General features: G+C 32.3%; 1 protein-coding gene across 1 annotated transcript in view; it reads left to right on the top strand.

Annotated features, from left to right (window-relative positions):
* MS3_00011127 (uncharacterized protein) overlaps positions 1–19,238 on the top strand; it is a gene marked incomplete at both ends in the record, with an annotated part of 170,451 nt that overhangs the window by 81,053 nt on the left and 70,160 nt on the right. Inside the window, 2 exons of the mRNA XM_051219539.1 lie at positions 1,933–2,103; positions 16,864–16,980. Of these exons, the coding sequence (XP_051064864.1) occupies positions 1,933–2,103; positions 16,864–16,980 (288 nt within the window). The remainder of the gene's footprint in view (positions 1–1,932; positions 2,104–16,863; positions 16,981–19,238) is intronic.

Below are 19,238 nucleotides of genomic sequence, written 5' to 3' on the forward strand. Positions count from 1 at the left end.
AAACTAAATTTTTGGAGCATACAAAAATATATACACATGAATCCATTAATAAAACAATGTATAAAGCGGTTAAAACAAATTATTTCTATGTTTATTGCTTTAAAGAAAATCCTTTCTTTTTTATTTTTCTCAAAGTTTTGCGGTTGTTTTCTTCACTCTCTCTCTCACTCACTCACTCACTCTCTCTCTCTCTGTCTTTCAAGAGATTGATTGATTTATAAAAGAGGGAGAGAAAGAGATTAAGTGAGTGAGTGTGTGTGTGTGAGGTAAACTGATTGTTTCTTTTATGAAATAAAATTGAATTAAATTTCTCAATTGGTTTTCTTTTTCAATGAACATTACCATTTGTATTTATTGAATTTTGAATGTTTGTTTTAAATGTAAAGTTTAGATAAGAAAACGCTTTGATTTACTTGGCGGTTTTTTTAAGAAAAGCGCTTTTTTTTCTTTATTCATTAAATGAAAAATAAACTAGTTATATTATGCTTTAAGTAAAATGTTTCAACGAAACAAAATTGAAAATTTTATAATAAAACAAAAACTATTGAAATAGTGGTAAATTCGCTGGCTTTTCCTTAATAATACTGAATTGTAGATATGTGAATCAGTAGTTTACTGTTTATAGGTGCCAGTCTTTTTCCACCCATTATTCATGATATGATCATAGTGTTGATGAATAAGTGAACCAAAAGTATTTCACTTTATTATTATTACTTGATAACTAGGGTCTATGTGGTCCTGCTTATTTTAAAGAAACCACACACACACGCATACACAATCATGTATAAATCAAGAGAACTAGAGAGGAAACAAAGTATGACAGAGTTAGTTTTCATATGCATACATTGAAACTTAGGACAAGACAACCATTCTATCACAAAACAGCCATCCTTCGATGGATTCCAACTTGAACAAATGAATAGTTCAAATCATTAAATATCTGTAATCCGAGTTAATTTCAGCATGAATAAATTAGTAACCTACTGTATATCATCAAAGCTCTTCATTACCAAAGACCGTGTTCAACTAATAAACTTAATCTGTCTTTTGGGAATCCAATAGTCTAAATAATAATACGTTGTGTTTCAAGTAACTGAACTGATTATGGTTCTAAACTATCCATCACATACTACTTTCAAGTACTCTTCAGTTAGTATACTTATTCGAAATGTGTTTGTGATTTTAAAAATATTACTGGGGCTTAAACTATCTTTGCTAAAATCGTATTACGGCAGAATGTTCATTGATTCATTTCATCAACGATCATCAAGGTGGTGAATTGATTATCAGGAAGCATAGCAAATCATGTATGTTTAATATTTCCATAGAATAAACGAAGATACTCATTCATGATGACTACCAGTGATATTATTACAATCTTTTGAGATATCACTGAATAAACTTTCTCTCCAAATTGACTACTATCAATTAAACTTTAGTATACATCAACAAACTGTTATATCTGAAGCTTGGATTTTTAATATACTGAGTACAACTTGAGCACTCGAACACTAGAACCCTCACAAGTCGCAAAAGAAAAGACAGAAGAGTGAAAGGAATGTTATTCCAATCAGTGTCAATTGTCGTACGTAACTGTCAGATATATATAGTTTATAGTAAAAACAAAATCATCATTATAGTCCTCCGAATCACATACAGGTGGTTATTAACATTTGTCCAATAGAGTAGCCACACGTAAAGATTCTGGAATATTCTTTCAAAAGAAGATTGAATGGAATATCTTCGGCTCTTTCTTAGCTTCTCAGGGTTTCCTCGAGTTCACATGTGAACGTTTCTCATATAAACATTTGCAGTTATATTAAATATAATGCAAGTTTATTTTTAAGAAAATAAATTTACTGCTTTATCCAGACAATTTAAAAAAGAAAACTACTTTTCATTTAACTGAATTGTAATTTTTTTCCTTTTTAGAAGCTCCATCTGGTTATCCACGATTTCTCAATTCATTTTCTGTTATTGTGGCAAGAAAAAATTCTGAAGTTGAATTGGAATGTCGTGCAACTGGAGATCCAATACCTGAAATCATATGGTTTAGAGATAGTATACCTATTGATTTGGCAAATCCACGTTATAAGAAATTAGGTAAAGATACAACAATAATGTATTTTGATTAATTTAATATTACTATATTTTTACATGAGTAGTATGAAGTAACACATGATACTACAGGCAATTTATTTCTTCATGGCATCATCTTATCTCCAATCAATATCTTAAATTTTTTAAACGTGTGACTAGCATAAGGTATATAAATCAATTCAGTTAAATGTATTCAGGTATTTTGTTTCAAGCTCTAGGGTAGGATGAAATAAATTCTTGCAAAACCTAAAGGTCGTGCGTCGATATCAAGATTGTGAATATGGACTGGTGAGTTATCTCATGCTAGAAGAGAACAGCTGTTAAGTGTTTTCTGATTTTTGGTGATTATTTAACTGAGATTTGTCTATCATGTTGAACAGTAAATATCGACTTTATTTACCCAGTTTGTAAATGTATTATCAGAAATGGGAAACTATAAACCCTTATATTTATAGAATTATCTCTGTGACTTTATAGCACAACTAAGGATAACAGAGTAGTGGGAAAGTGGTAACTGAATGACTGGTTTGAGATTTCTAGGCAAAAATCACGTATTTTCGTGCACATGATTAACATCGGTATGTATTGGATTTTTACTGTTTAGTTGTAATGTTTAGAGTTCTAACTCCTATAAGGTCTTGAATGGACATTATTAATGACTCGTAAAACCATGACGAAACACCACCTTCTTAGATCTTTAATATTTACTAGTACAGAGTTGTGAAGATTGTTGAGTTTTCATTGAGATCATGAATCGATCAATATGAGACCACCACTGAAACCCTGAAAGCACTGGACCGATGGAGTAAATCTGTGTCGGATGTGAAGTAGTTACGAAATACCGTGGATTGGTTGAACATAAGATCAGTAATCTAGAGATTAGGCGTTTGCTCGTGAGACGGAAAGTTCTGGGTTCGAATCTAGAATGCGGGATCGTGGATGCTCACTGTTGAAGAGTTCAGTACTAGAACGAAACGGCCGTCCAATGGATCCAGGTTCTCAATGAGGGTCTAACATTGATTGGTTCGTGATCTCAATCTTTAATATTTCTTGAGAATCATTAGTTCATGAATTCTTTGAAACGGTGTACATTGTACACCAAAAAAATCTTATTCTATAAACTGTTAAAGCATAAATTTGCAAACAAAAATAACTTATATGCAATTCGTTTTATGAAAAATCGATTTTTTTTCACTTCCATTGAATTCCTGATCAGACTAAAATTTATGGACGAATGAATGAAATTAATGATAGCTAGTCTTGGATTATAGCGCAAAATTCATTCATGCATATAGTTAAATAGTATTTCGGTATTATAACTGTTATTAGTTTATGATGAAGATCCTTAATTTAGTTCCTAACCTTGAATTGTAACTGTAGATCCTAATTCTAATTCCAATTTTAACCACATAGTAATGTTAGGTTCGTTAAGCTTGAATGCTACTACTGACTCGGCTTATTCAGAACGGAACGAAGGATCAGGATTCAGAGACTCGTTAGGCTATTCTGGTCCGTTGTCCCCGACTCAGCTAACTCGATCAAGAGGTCTAGGTAAGACGTAGAAGTGTATTCTAAAGACAATCAGCAGATACCAGGTCATTTCAGGTCAAGTCAATCAGGGACACAAATCAAGCGTATTTATACAAATATTTATTAATCGATATTGTTATGGAAAATTTTTAAACATTAATCAATAAGTTCATCAATTGGCTGCCATTTAAACATTTAATCGATAATTTCATTAGTTGATCAATTTGCACATTGAATCGATAAGTTGATCAATTGACTGCCATTCAAATATTTAAACATTTAATCGATAAGATGAAATTACAAAATATGAGTTTTGGGGATCTATCGTCCCCAACAAGTAAGTAGGTGAATTTTTTTAAAGTCACTTTAGCGTCGCTCCATTATACCTTCACTAAACTTCTCGATGCCTGAGTAATGTGTTATGCTTATCCATATTCAAACGTACAAAACTAATTAGTATATTCAATAGTATTTCATTATAGTAGTTAAGGGTAATCTGCACGAAACTCTGTCTATAAATTCCTTGTTAAATATAGACTCATCCTCAAAATTATTACTACTCACATTACTATAGTCAAACTTCACTATCTATTATAAAGTAAAAGTGACTGAAAACTTTCAATCCATTTTTAACCGTCTATAAAATGTTTCCGTTTGATGTTTTAGAGTTTTCAATAGTCTTTAAATTTGAATGAAGCATCTAAAAATTGATTTGTTTATCTAAAGTGTACATCATATATGCACAAGATAAATTCCAGGGAATATATTCTCAATATGTCATTCATATTACAAAGGACATGTTTTAGAACAGAATTAATTGAAACATTAGAACACATTAGACATCTTAAGTTTTCAATTGTTGAGATCATGAGTCAATTGAAGCTAGACTACCATGGAAAACCTGGAGGCACTGGACGGCCGTTTCGTCCTATTGTGGGACTCCTCAGCAGTGCGCATCCACGATCTTAAGTTTTCTCGAAATTATTTTTAATTTGACAAAATATAATTTCGATACAATCCGCAAGGTAAATTAATCACTAACAGGAAGGTTCATATAACGGTCTGGATATCAACATGAAAACACATTGAAAACACAAAAAGAAGTAGGTCGATGATTCATGGTAATTCGGGACTTTCCATAAAAGTATAACTTTATCAGTAATTCAACCGATGAAACTTCAGGTCACATGTAGAGGGAATAATACTTTCAAACTACTAATATGGAAATCAATGATCCAAACTTACATTGTCGCATATCGAATATCTTCAAAATAATTCACTAATTAAAAATTCTCCGACTATAGCTGCTACCTTGATGTTACAGTATATCATGGAGTCCTGTTGAATATATTCATACATCATGGTTGTAGTCCACACTGTTACTATAATCAATAATTGGAGACATTGGCTAACTTGATTCAGAATTGGTCATCATGGCTTAAGCGCATTCAATTTATATCCTCCATTGAGTATTAAGCTCTTGAATCCTTTAGATCTATGTTTCTTTGCTGTTTTTGCGAATGATGTTCTCAATGTCCAAACTTTCTTAATACCAGTATTCTTTCACGATTAATAATTATAAGTATATATTGACGCGCTGGTAGTTCAACGCTCGATTGTCCGAAACTTTAATCAATGTTGTGACTTGAGCTAAAGTTTGTTTACCGTCCCCGATATGACCGTTTATTATGACTTTGGAGTAACCGTAACCAGCTAATTATTAGAACGTCATGAGAATATTCTGTTGATGTGAGAAACTAAATATAACTGCAGAAGCGGATTGATTTATTCACCTACCACTAGTCTAATAACATCCAGAATATTAACTGTAATTTTGTACATATTGATATAGAATAGATGGTATATGACTACAAGTCGAATCTAGGATGGGAATTCCTGTCTACTTGGGGATCGTCAGCTGGATGTACCTGCCACATTCCCGAGTTGATCTTCACTCTGGTGTTCGAACCGAGCACCGTTCTTTATCCACCAGTTTAATTAGTGCAGATAGACACTCACTTTTACAACGGTTATGTGATTTGATTTGATTTCGTTCCACTGTTAGAGATATTACATCTATTCTACGCTAATTTGTGTCTTATTGGTTATATCGAGGCAATCTGCACAGGATGCCCATACACCAACCAAGACTGATCACATTTCAGTTCAAAATATTAACTGCGGTAAAGTCCAAACTGTTTCTAATTGAACTAGATGTACATATCCTCTTAAATGTACTAGTCAATCAATAAATTTTAAGGAATAATCCTAGTAGTTAATCAATAGTTTAATGTATGTATAGAACATACATAAGCAGTAAATTAACCGACATGACTGGAAATAATTACTTATTATTGAATTATGTATATAATTTATTCCTGTCATGTAGTCCATTAGTTGTATTGTTAGTTACATAAGAGTAAGAAGTGAAAGTTGGACAACTCGAAAATGAAGCAGACTTTTTTGAATATTAACGTTCATTTGTAGAATTAATTCAGTGGAATTTATATATATTAGTGTAAAGCCATAAAGAAGAGCTAATTTATAAGAAATGTCTCTTTGCCTAGCCTGTATTTGTAAACAGATTACACTCAATTCGTGATACTGCTTAATTACTTCACATCTTAGACTATTAAACTCTACTAGTCATGCCGTCTCACTAGAACTCCGGAAATTATCCTTCCAAATAAATGACTAATAAGTTCACAATTATTAATGATACGGTTGTTTTTAGAAGCTGTTGTATATCACTATGATCACTAACCAAGCTAAATTAGGTAACTATTGAAAATCAAGCATCACTAGATATTTATTTCATCCTTTTATGGAACTCCCTAGAAATGTATACCCGCGATTCCTTCAAAGTCTGAGCCTAAGACATTCAATGAACTCTTGATCACTGTGTCGGGATCGGCGGGCTGAGGTACATGTCTAACTTTAATCAGTACTAAAATTATGAATTTTGTTTGCCGTTACTAATTCTAAAGACATTCTTGGTTATAAAATAACAAAAAAAAGGAACTTTTGAAATCTTTCAAAATGGACACTTTAATAATGTTCAATGTTCAAATGACTCTAAATGATAATTAATCAATAAATTGGATTCATATAGATTAGCAATAACTGTCATAGATACTTGTGGATATAGTCCTTTTTTATATACACACAATATTTTGATTAATGTAAGAGTTTTATGAAAAATAGTTGAAGTATTATTGTATTAAAGAAGGAATTCAATTGAAATTCAAACAAAGCGCGAGCGCGTTCACATCCACACATATAGACAGATAATGTGTTCAATATATATGTATATATATTCAACATCAAAGATAAATTGACATTCGTTAGTTTCAAATCAGTAGATTTCAAATAATAAGTAATCGGTTATATAACTAAATAGGTGAATTTAAACTGGTTTGGATATTGGATTTAATAAAACTATCAACTAGGTTTAATGTTACATTTGGAGAGGATGAATTAAATTTATTTGACAGAGTAAAGTAGAATATGACGGGGTTTTGATCTATTCGACAGGGTATACCGATTAAATGTATGAATTAAAATTTAACAATGTTACGGTGTTATATTGTTATTATCTAGTCACCAAATTTGAAATTAGCAATTTGTTACTACTACTATTACTACTGTGGTGTGTGCCACTGATGTGAACAGATATAAGTAGTATGTATTACTAGTCGAATGTAGAATGTCTGGAGGTAGAAGGTTAAGAAGATCAAAGAGAAAAGATTGAGAACAGAGAGTGGCTGATATGGAAACGAAGGAACAACAAAGTCTGAGACAATTGATGAACATTTCGCATATGAAGTATCTACTGTATGGTTCTCAGATTTTACCAAGATATTCTGTATTTTATTTAAGTGCGTTTGGTTGTTCCCATTGATGTTCTCGTTCACAACACTTCTATTACTACTACTAATACTACTTCTATTACACAACCTCTCTCGGTTTCTGTCTCAGTACAACAATTTCTCCAGATTTACTGTCATCACGATCAAAGTTTCTATCTTGAAGTGATGGTCAGGTCTGCTAATTATGATGACTCAACAGAAGTGTCACGCTTTATCTTATCAAACGGGATCCCGTCTCTGGTGGCCAGACTTTTTGAAATGCACAACTAACATAATAAAAACTTCGCATGAAAAGATCATGTGTGATCGACCTCAGGCAGTTTACCCTTGGTTTTTATCCTTCTGTTCTTAAGCCATTAAGAAAACCACTTAAAGTTCGTTTTACCGATGAACTAGTCAAAAATATACTTTAGAAACAGTTAGCAAAGGAGCCGGTCAACCTCACGGTGACGTGGTCTAACTGGAGGTTGTGATGCTTAAACTTGGGAAATCAGGCTGATTTCAGACCTTGACGTGAATGCATTCATCAAGTATTCACTCTTCGGAGGATTCTGGAACATAGACATACTTTTGAACGTTCGACTACAGTTGTGTTTCTTGACATTAGGGAGGTATTCAACTCTATTAATCGTGAGGTTCATTGGAAGTATCTGTAATTGAAAGGAGTACCAAAGAAGTGCATTAACCTTGTACAGGTTCTCAATACTTCTGGTTGAGTCAGAGCTTATGGCGAACTGTCGTTGGAATTTTTCATTTCATGTGGTATTCGTCATGGTTGTCCGCTTTCTCCGTTTTTATTTAAGGTTTTCATAAATTTACTTTCATAAATAACACTTCCATCGTCTCAATTTTCAAGGATTGGTCTTCCACCAGGAGATCCACTTGTTGACTTACAATACGCAGTTCATATACTACTGTTTGGTTAAGACGCTCACAAAATGCAGTCTTCTGACCATCTTAAGTAACAATTCAAGCACTTTTGGGATACCATTCTCTCCCCCAAAATGCATAATGTCGCTTCAGAATCGGCTTGCGTCACTATTCATATTATTGGTAGTCACAGAAGTAGTTGAACGCAATGACGGCTTCATTTGTCTTGGAAGTCTCGCCAGACCATCAGGTCTGGTGCGTAACAGAACCTCGCCTTTTGACCTCTGCCAACTTACATCACTTGAAGTGTAGGCAAGATATCCGTCTGTAAACCAAAGTACGAGGTCGCTGCACAGCAGCAGTCATAATTCATAGATATGAAACATGTACATTATGAATAATGGATATTCGTAGGTGAATTGAATCCATTATCATAAATAGACGATCCAATCAGAGTCTAGAGAATAACGTTAAAGGTTTCGCTCTAAATACAAATAAAATGAGAAGTAGAATACATTTGTATAGTGTCATTAAAAGATAAAAATGTAAAGCTTTGAACATATCAGACATTGATTTATAAACCACATGAAAATCAACCCTATCTTCAATGTTCAAAGATAAATCATTAATCTTGACTTAGACCACTACTCTTAACTTTCAATTCTAACTCTAAATACTCAGTAAAACAGTTAAATGCTCAACTTTACCTTGAATTCTTAACTAGGAACTAAGTATGAGCCTTGAAAAATTTATTTGTATCCATTTAAGGGTTTGAAAAAACACAAATAGTCTTTATCCATATGAATGAATTTCTATGTATTTTCAATTAAAAAATAAAAGAGAATACTCTTTCGAACGCTTCAATAGATTTATTATCTATGTGAAATTTATTTACACTTTGTAACGTTATTGTTCTCTTTTCAATGAACTATTCATTTATACAGAAGTTATTTTTATATTAACTAACTGGTTAAAATTCATTGCAGCTATTTCAATCTCGCACTTAAACTACTATCTTACTGATAAAATTTATACAATTACTGATTTCTACTTAATAGTTGAATTCATGAGTCGAATAAACCTAGATCACTATGGAAAACTTGGAAGCACTGGACGGCTGTTTCGTCCTAGTATGGGACTCCTCACAAGTGCGCTTCGATGATCTCTCTCGTGAGGCTCGAATCTAGACTACTGAGCTGGCTGGCATTCAACCATTTTGAAAAATGGTTCAAAATGCTTATGGACGGAATAAAAGAAGCTTTCGCTTAACGGGCTTCCGTGTCTAGTAGCAGTGGATCACCTATACCTCCAGGCAGGAACCTATGTATATTAATGATAAAAGGGGAAAAAGAAATTGATAGATCATAGTAAGATGTTATCCTTAGTCCCTAGGAATATGTCGAGTCGCTTGAACTAGCTCAGTCAGCAGCGAATTCCAGCATTTGACAACTCTTAAGGAGTAGAAGTTGTGTCTACAGTCCGTCCGTCTGTCTAATTTCAACTAATCCACGAAATTGAACCACTATCTACCATTGTCTTCAGTGAATTACTTCCTCACAACAGACATTCATGAATTCAACTATTAAAACTTACTATAATCTTCACAATAACTTCTTTCTGATAATTTCTATTTCATTATTTTACGTATTATCAAATAAAAATATCAATCATGCATAAAGTTTGTGTAGTTATGGTCTCTGATAAAGTGTGAATTTAATTATCTGATTATATCAGCTTGTTATTTGAAAAAAAATCAAATTAATTTAAAATGGACTAACGTGAAAAATAATCTTTGATGAACTTGAAAACAAAGTAGTTACGTATATCTGTCTCAAATGTTTCATTCTATATTCCTTGATATAGATAGACATAGCAACCATTTTTGTAGATAAATTTAAACGGTTGTAAAATGATTTAGACATTGGTATCTGTGAGATGATGGAGAAGATTTGTAGCTCAGGTGGATGATTTTGATGGAGTTTTGTTTTCTGAGCTGGATGGTTTGGTCGTGGAGCATTTATCGTTCTTCTGAACGACATCATCAGCACAAACTTCAGATAAAAGTCTATCTCAGAGAACAAAACTCCATCAAAAACATTGGTATCTATTACAACATCCTAATGATCATTGTTCTGGAAGAATAACTAATTTGAATCGAATTGCGCAACGCATTTTACAACTAACTTTTTCTTAATTTGTTATGAAGTAACGTTTATAAACTATGAAATAATTATTTTATTCAACAATGTATTCTTACAATAACGTCAAGTTTCGGTGATCTCGTAATATGTTGATCGTATTTGATATAATGAGCTTACGCAAGTTGTTTAAATGAATTGGGGGTAATGAACCTGTTCAACCTACATATTTTTGCATCAATGCTACATTATTTGATGCTTCGTTAGTGTGGCTCACCCTACCCTGATGGTCAGACAATTTCGTTTCCCTTAGAAATTAACAGCTGAGATAAAATCTGATATTTAAAAATAAATGGTATGAACTAGACTTCCATAAGTGTCCCCTCTGATCAGTTCAATTAGTATTTGTATTTGAAACTTCGGCGCTTAACTTATTAAGCCACTAATTCAGAGCATTCCTGTATATCCCCATATTAAGTTGAAACAGTTTTTCAAATACATTTAGTTTTCAATATTTTTCTGGTCAATGTAGGGCATAGGCTGAATTTTAAAATCATAAAGTGGTTTTGTGTAAGCTTTATGTTGGAAAGCAATGTGACCGATCTGGTTCTCTGTGCTGTGGTACGGTGAGACTCCTGTAGTTTCGTGTATTCGTTTTTGGGGAAAAACTATACCACTCATAACCATGTTTTTTAAAGTACATGCAATTACGAGTCTTTCATCGTTCTTATAACTTTCTCTCGGTTCATATCGGCTCATATCCGATGTTGTTCATATCGACCTTGATGTTCAGGTCCCCCATCAGGATATTCATGTTTTTTCTACAACCAGTGATTAGTTTTCTGAGTTTGGACTACGTTTTATATCATCTGTATGACCAATGATCTACTTGTCCACTGACACAGTGGATGACTAAAACCCTAACTCCTATTGTCGAAATCCTCCCTTCCGAATGTTCAATCGGAGGATAAAGTTAGCAAGTATATATCCTTTGTATAGTGTCCTCATCAGTATGAATCAACAATCGTACAATAATATATGTAAATTCCTAACCACAGATCATCATGAACAAGAATTTAAAATATGCTCATAACTACAACATATTTGAATGTGAACTAAGTGATAAGTTCGTAATTAATTAACAATAGCTTAAGAAAACTAAAACATCCCACAAGTTGTAGATTCAACGATATTTATTACGTTACATCATCATTTATCTCAGTCTTTACTGTATTTAGTATCCCGTATGAACTTAAGTCAATTGTGATGGTAGACAAGATTTGTAGCTCAGGTGGATGATTTTGATGGAGTTTTTTATTCTTTGATCTGGATGGTTTAGTCATGAAGCTTTCATCATTCTTCTGAACAACATCATCAGCATAAAATTCAGACAACAAAACTTCATCAAAATTAAGTCAATTGTTTAAATTTTATTTATGGTATAAAAGATGCCGACAAATGAAATGATATGCTTTATTTAATTTAGTTTCATTCTTTCTAACATATTTCCCTTATTATTATTACTAATACCATGGTTATTGTAATATAGTTCTAAATAATTTGTATTAAGCGGAAAATAGTCATTTTCCTTCTAAAAAAAAAGAAGAATAAAACTTCTAGAGAGAAACATGTGAAGATTATTTATTTATCTAAATGTATACTTAACGAGACATAACTAGCTTATAGACGTAGTTCTTATCGCCTGTCGGCATTTTATTGTCTCTTTGTGTGTGTGTGTATGTGTGCGAAAGAGGGAGAGAGAGCGAGAGAGACAGAAGAATGTTTGACATGTACTTCTCCGCATACTTTTATACATGTATATGTGCATATAAATGTATACTCACATACATACACACACACACACACCCAACACTAGTTTCTTGGATCATGATGGGATAATTATATAGATAGATGGTTAGTTAATCACTTAGACAAAAGAACTAATTACATTGGATACATATATAAATCATCATGTATTCTTTAGGTTTTCTTTTTCTTTAATGTTTTCACTATTTTTCTTTGTGTTTTTGGAAGATAGTCTTATTTATTTAAATATCATTTGCCTCTTTCAATCTTTTTCTTTTCGGCAATAATCCGTGAATACTCACTTTATTGTTTTATGTTTATTTCGACGTAATATATCTATCTGTCTATCTGTTTTTAGAAAACAAAATGGAATAAGAAAATAGGGTAGATAATTAGATTATTTATGAAGTGAGATTATCTCTAATTGATAATAATGTGATTCTTTAAGAATAGATTGGTACTATGCATAGTGATGAATGCGTAAATCATTGTGAAGTAGAGTATATATATGACTTATAAATGATTTGAATGACAAGATGAGAATGGTCTTATGATATATTCATTTACCATAAGTTGTAATGATTCAAATTATTCCGTTGATATTTTCAAGTGGGTTTCATTAACCGTGTTATTAGGACGTCGTGTTATATGTAATAAAAGCTATGTTGTAGAATACAGAACTTGGGTTTCGTCCTATGTGAAATTGTCCAGTTGGATTTTCATATCCATTATACAGGTGGACGAATATGTGGATTTATTAATTAAATCGATAATCTGTTAGCGTTTTAAGCAAAAAGGCATTGGATTTGAGTCCTCGAGTGATCATCAATTCAAGGAATACAGGTCTGTCTAGTTGACGAGTTCCAAATGGAATGAAACTGGATTCGACTGAAAGTTATAATCAATCTGTTATATATAGAGCTTAGATTCTTAATATACTGCGAACAACTTGAGCACTCGAACACTAGAACTCATAAATTCGCAAAGGAAAAGACAGAAAAATGAAATGAATGTTATTTCAAATATTGTCAATTATGGTACAAAACTGTCAGGCATATATAGTTTTTAGTAAAAACAAAATCATCATTATAGTCCTCCAATCTGCATACAGAGGGAAATCACACGTAAAGATTCTGGAATATTCTTTCAAAGGACGATTGAATGGAATATCTTCCGGCTGTTTCTGAGTTTCTTAGAGTTTTTTCGAGTTCACCAGTGGGCCATCCTTACACAATCTATTCCATATAACCAATTGTTTACTGTTATATAAAAAAATATTACATCAAATTTAGTCGGCTGCAATCTTTAATCTGATCACAGAATAGTTGAACTCGTTAAAAGCAGTGAACTATTTCATTTATCATTATAGTAATTTCAATGGTTAAGATCATGAGTCTTCAACTGACTCATGATCTTGACCATTGATATTTCATTTATCTTGAAGTTATTAATAGTTTTGCTTACTCGATGATTATACTTAGTTTGCGACACTAAAAAACCAACAAACTACTTCCAATAAAATCTCCGCTGGTTGGGTCTGAGTCACTTCATTATTATTTATTTCAAATTTCTTTTATTATAATAACATAACGAATATTCGGTCAGATTCTCTGTTAGATATTATCTATTGCATGTTATACAATAAAGATGATGTCACAAATACTCAACGATCATAACAATGACTCACCGAGGACAGTGGTGGATGTGTTGCTCAATTTCGTGGATTAGTTGAAGTTATACATTAACACCGTTGGATGCTGGCTCAGTGGTCTAGTGGTTAAGTTCTCGCGCACGAAGCCAGTAGATCCTGGGTTCGAATCTCGCAGGGGGCGAGGTCGTGGGTGTGTACTGCTGAGGAGTCCCACAATAGGACGAAACGGCCGTCTAGTGCTTCCAGGTTTTCCATGATGGTTTAGCTTCAACTGACTCATGATTTCAACCATTGAAATGACAATTTCTTGAAATAACATGGTTACATATTCAATTTCTATTTGGTGTATATAATAATCTTGTCTGGAAAAGAAACTGATTCATTTTATTTATCTTACAATCTTCTTGTATCTACCGCTATATGATGCCAATTTCAATCTAAACGCATCAATACACTTCGTGATCAATGTTTTTTTTTCATAAAACAAAAAAACTAGACAATAAGATCAAGTGATAGAAAGCAAATAGCAGAATTCTGTTTTTTTCCTGTTTGTTCCTGATTAAAAATTAATTTTGAATTTCTTAATTTCCCTTGTTTATCTGTATCTATGCATGTTTGTATGTGATTTATATTATGAGCACGCGAAAATGAATAAGCAACATGCTCATTTGAATTAGTTTGGGAAAAAAAGAGCAAACAGTAGATTAAAATGTTAATATTTAGACAGTAAGTATGTAAGTACATAAGTAAGTAAGTAAAGAAGGAAGGAAGGAGGGAAGGAAGGAAGTAAGTGAGTCTATTCAGTAGTTACTGATGTAGGTAGTGTATCCAAATGTATATAAATTATAAGTCTAGTCTGTTCACACTTTTGACATTGTTCAATGTACAATATACAATAGTATATAATGACAATTATACAATAATAACAACAGTAATAACAAAAACCATAACAGTAGGCTACTTAAAACTAAAGACATCCTATTTAATAATAATAATAATAATAAAACAGTTTCTAATAAGAAAAAGAGAACCAGAGTGAGATTGAAACAAGGAAAGACAGAGAGAGAGGGGGAGAGCTAGAGAGTTGTACTGAAAGTAAACAATGTCATATTTTATGATATGCATATATATATATATATATATATATATATATATATATAATTCATGGCTGGATTTACAATCGTACACTATTCTACACACTTTCTCAATATCACTACTGATTCACGATTGATAATTCAAATGTTTATTGCGTTTATAAAACAAGTGAACGAAACGACGAAATTGAACAGATGGGTAAGTTAAGAAAAAAGAGAAGGGAGAGAATAAGAGAATAAGAGAGAGCAGTAACTATACAAATAAGATGAATATATGTGATGAAGTAAAATGCATATATCTACAGAACTACACATTATCAATGTCATAAAACAAGCAATATAAATGATGTCTCTTATTTCGCGCTCAACTTATTCATTATTTAAATCGTTTGTAAAAAGGAGGAAAAAACGTTTGTTCGGGTTATTGTGTTGTCAGTATGTTTTTGTTTGTTTGTCTTAAAACAAATTTTATTGAATTGGCAAATGTTTAACTATTTACCTTCTGTAAAAAAAAAACAGGCCATTCGTAAATTATTTAAACTTTATTTTGTCAAAGGTAAACCACTACTATTAAAGATTTATTATTAGGACTCAGTAACTGAGTGGATAACGCGATAGCGTTTGAAGCGAATGGTATTGGGTTCGAGTCCCAGAGTGAATATTAACACTGAGATGCGGGTGGATCCAGCTGACGGGTCCCAAATAGGACGAAACGCGCGTCAAACTGGATTTCACTGCTAGCCACTATCCATCATTGCTTAAAAAAATTCAACCTATTGTTTGTTATTATGTTCGATTCGACTGAACAATGTTCAATATTTTCTGATCTAACTACTCGTCAATTCACAGGAAAGATTAGTATTTTTGTTTTGCTAAATTCACTACAGTTTTGGTTAGAATGAATAGAGGTTTAATTGAAAAATTTGGTAATTTCATATAATGAATGAGTGATTTTTTTGAGACAATTAGTTTATATGAATAGCGTTTCTTGTCATTCTAAAAGAACAAAGTCAGCGCTCAGTTCAAGCTATCGTCAATAACGAATACACGAATACATATAGTGAAGTGAAAACATGCGTTATCGTTTATATTGATGGATATAAATGCTTATGGGCATGAATGTGACTGAGGAGAAGCTAAAATTCTAGATCACCGAAATTTCATAGATTTCGGAGAATTTTAGAAGTGTGTCATTAATCTTCAATCAATGGACATTGAATAACCTTACATTATCATAATGTTATGTTCTGAACTAGTTGAAGTTTGAAATAGGAACTGGTGGCCAGAGGGGCATACAATGGTTTAAAGTAATCGTGTTCTTTTCAAAACTTAAGATCTTTGAATTCTGTAATATTTGAAGTGACTTATGAGCACATAGATGAACGGTCATTTAATAGAATGCAATAAGTGCCCAGTGAGTTCTGTTTTTCAGTAATTCTCTAAGTGAAATTAACTCACATCATGTACTAATGTCAATACAAAAACTATCGGTTCTCACATAGGATCAAAACTACATATTCATAGATTGAAGCCATCAGGACTAGATAGAGCTGACAGTGCGTTTGTCTATAAACCAACAGTTCATTCGTGGATATTTACAACTCTAATCAATTCACAGTCTATATAATAGCACATTGATTATCTAATATCACTTCTGTTTAACAACTGGTATCCATTTCATTAAACCTCTCTCCTTCTCACATGCACGCCTTCTTATTCAATAATGTTATATAATTTTTTTAAAGTGTTTCCAACAATCAATCTTTCTTTTAACCCTATTTTCTTTAAAAATGTTTATTTCATAGATGTCGGCAATCTACGTATTCAAAACCTGGTTGAAGAAGATGAAGGAAAATATGAGTGTGAAGCGAAAAATGACAAAGGTACACGTCTATCATCTGGAGACAATCTACTTGTTCGTGGTAAGTTCATACAAGTATGTACATTAAGTGAGATATTTCAACCCTCTGCACTTTTAAAACAGAACAAATGGAATATGTCTAGGAGTGGAATCCAGGATTAATGTTTTGTTCTACTCGGGACTTTTCGGCTTAATGCACATTTTTGTTTTAATCAATAACTCGTTATTAACCTATCGGATGTATGTTTGTGATACATTAATGTCTAAAATTGTAACCCTAATGTTGATCAATATGGTACATGTCACTCTTGAAGTAATGACGCTTTAGAGAATTCCATATATAAGCGAACAATGTCGTTTTTGTAAGTTGCACCACAGACTAGTCTTTGATAACTAATAAAAATCGGGAAACAACAGACAGCTGTTTCTTTCTAGCACAAGACTCCTCAACAGTGCTTATCTAAGACCTCAACGTGAAAAAGACCTGGACCTTCAGATTAGCCCATTCAGACTATTTAATTACTATCCACTTCTTCACTTTTCGAACCTGAATGTATTATATATATTGCAAAACCATCATTTTAACGCTACTAGTTGGTAACTGCCTTTCAGATGATATGGTTGAATTGAACTGGTCACTGCTTCTCACTAGAATTTGTGGAAATACCTTCCCAAATTATTAACATGTGTGGATACGGTTATTATTAATATTAAATGTTTCTAACGATACTGAATCAGTAGTCAAGTGCACTCCGAGATACCTAGAAGTCATGAGTTTGATTTATGTTAGGATCTTAGATGTGTGCTGTCGAGGTGTCATACAGTAGGATAAAATATCTAACCAATGCTTCCTGATTTTTAATGATTGTCTAGTGATTACGCACTTGTGATACAAAGTGTTGTTTGACTAAATGTGTTGTTTTAACCTATACAATAGAAATTTTTAATATTATGGGTATTGACCACATTGTGTATTACAAATTCTGAGAGATCTATCCTGTATGTATAGTTTTGAATGTTGTATTCAACAAATTTCTTATTATTAACTAATCAATCTACCAATAATCGAAGCGTCTAAACATGTAGTTTAGACTGTAACTTAATGACTGCAATTAATACTGTTTAAACTGTCGAGTCATTGATTTAAAATTGCGTCATGTCCACTAATGAAACCCAGTACTTCTGTTTCTACTTGTTTGAGTCTAACCAGCTAAATGTACTCGTATTTCAGTTTTGATTTCGTACTCCAACCTAATACCATTCTCTTTACATGTCTTATGCATAACCACTGACTACTTTGACGAACAAGGATATTTAATCTGGAAGTACTCTAAGGGCGGTAAAATCAAAGCGTGGCGTCGATTCACGAAGTCAGCGACCGTTGAACTGAACAGTATTCATTAGTGACATTTAAAGAGGAAGGCACTAGGTTCGAGTTCCAAACCAACATATCTATCTAACAATTACGTGACAGGATTTCACCACAAGTTACAATCCATATATGTATATATAAATAAATGTTGACACAATGAAAATTTTAAGGCAATCCACATAGGAATATTAACAATAAGATGATACAAAACCTTGAAAATATTGACATTAGTTTATGGCATCGAAACTAGTTCCATTGACTTCAATTTAAACTAATGATTAATATTAACAGTCTACATACAAGATTATAATATGATTTCAAGCTAGATACATTTAACTATATATTTCCTAAGTTACATTTATTGGATAAACGATCGATTTAATCTCCTGAGTCTAAATAGGAAAAGCATTACATTACCATTTTTTAGTCTATAATTTCCTTTGACGTAATATGTATATATATATATATGACATAATGTACTCATGTGATCATTAAGTGAATACTATACAATGAATTACAAATCTAGTTATTGTAATGTACGGTCAAAACTATCAAACCGATAGATTGTACATACTACTCATTATATATTATTTAATATATATGAAGTGATGATTACAATGAAATAAATGCATTAAATATGTATAGTGTAATGTAGAAAAGGATATTATAAGAGTAAAGTTTATAGTTAAAACAAAAGCCTTATTTGAAAAAAATGATCACTGGTAGGTTATCACTATTGACAACTAAGTGCTAAACAACTTTTATGCATATATTCACAAATAAAACTAGGACACTGATTGAAATATTGAACATTTTTCTTTTTGTCCTAAATAGTCATTACTATTGCTAAGCATGAGATTTAGAATAAAATCATTATATTATTGATGTTAGACACTATCACCATTGGATGCCGGCCCAGTGTTCCAGTTGGTTAAGCGTTTGTGCGC

The sequence above is a fragment of the Schistosoma haematobium genome, chromosome 5 (genome assembly GCF_000699445.3).
Source record: "Schistosoma haematobium chromosome 5, whole genome shotgun sequence".
In the NCBI taxonomy this organism is placed as follows: domain Eukaryota; kingdom Metazoa; phylum Platyhelminthes; class Trematoda; order Strigeidida; family Schistosomatidae; genus Schistosoma; species Schistosoma haematobium.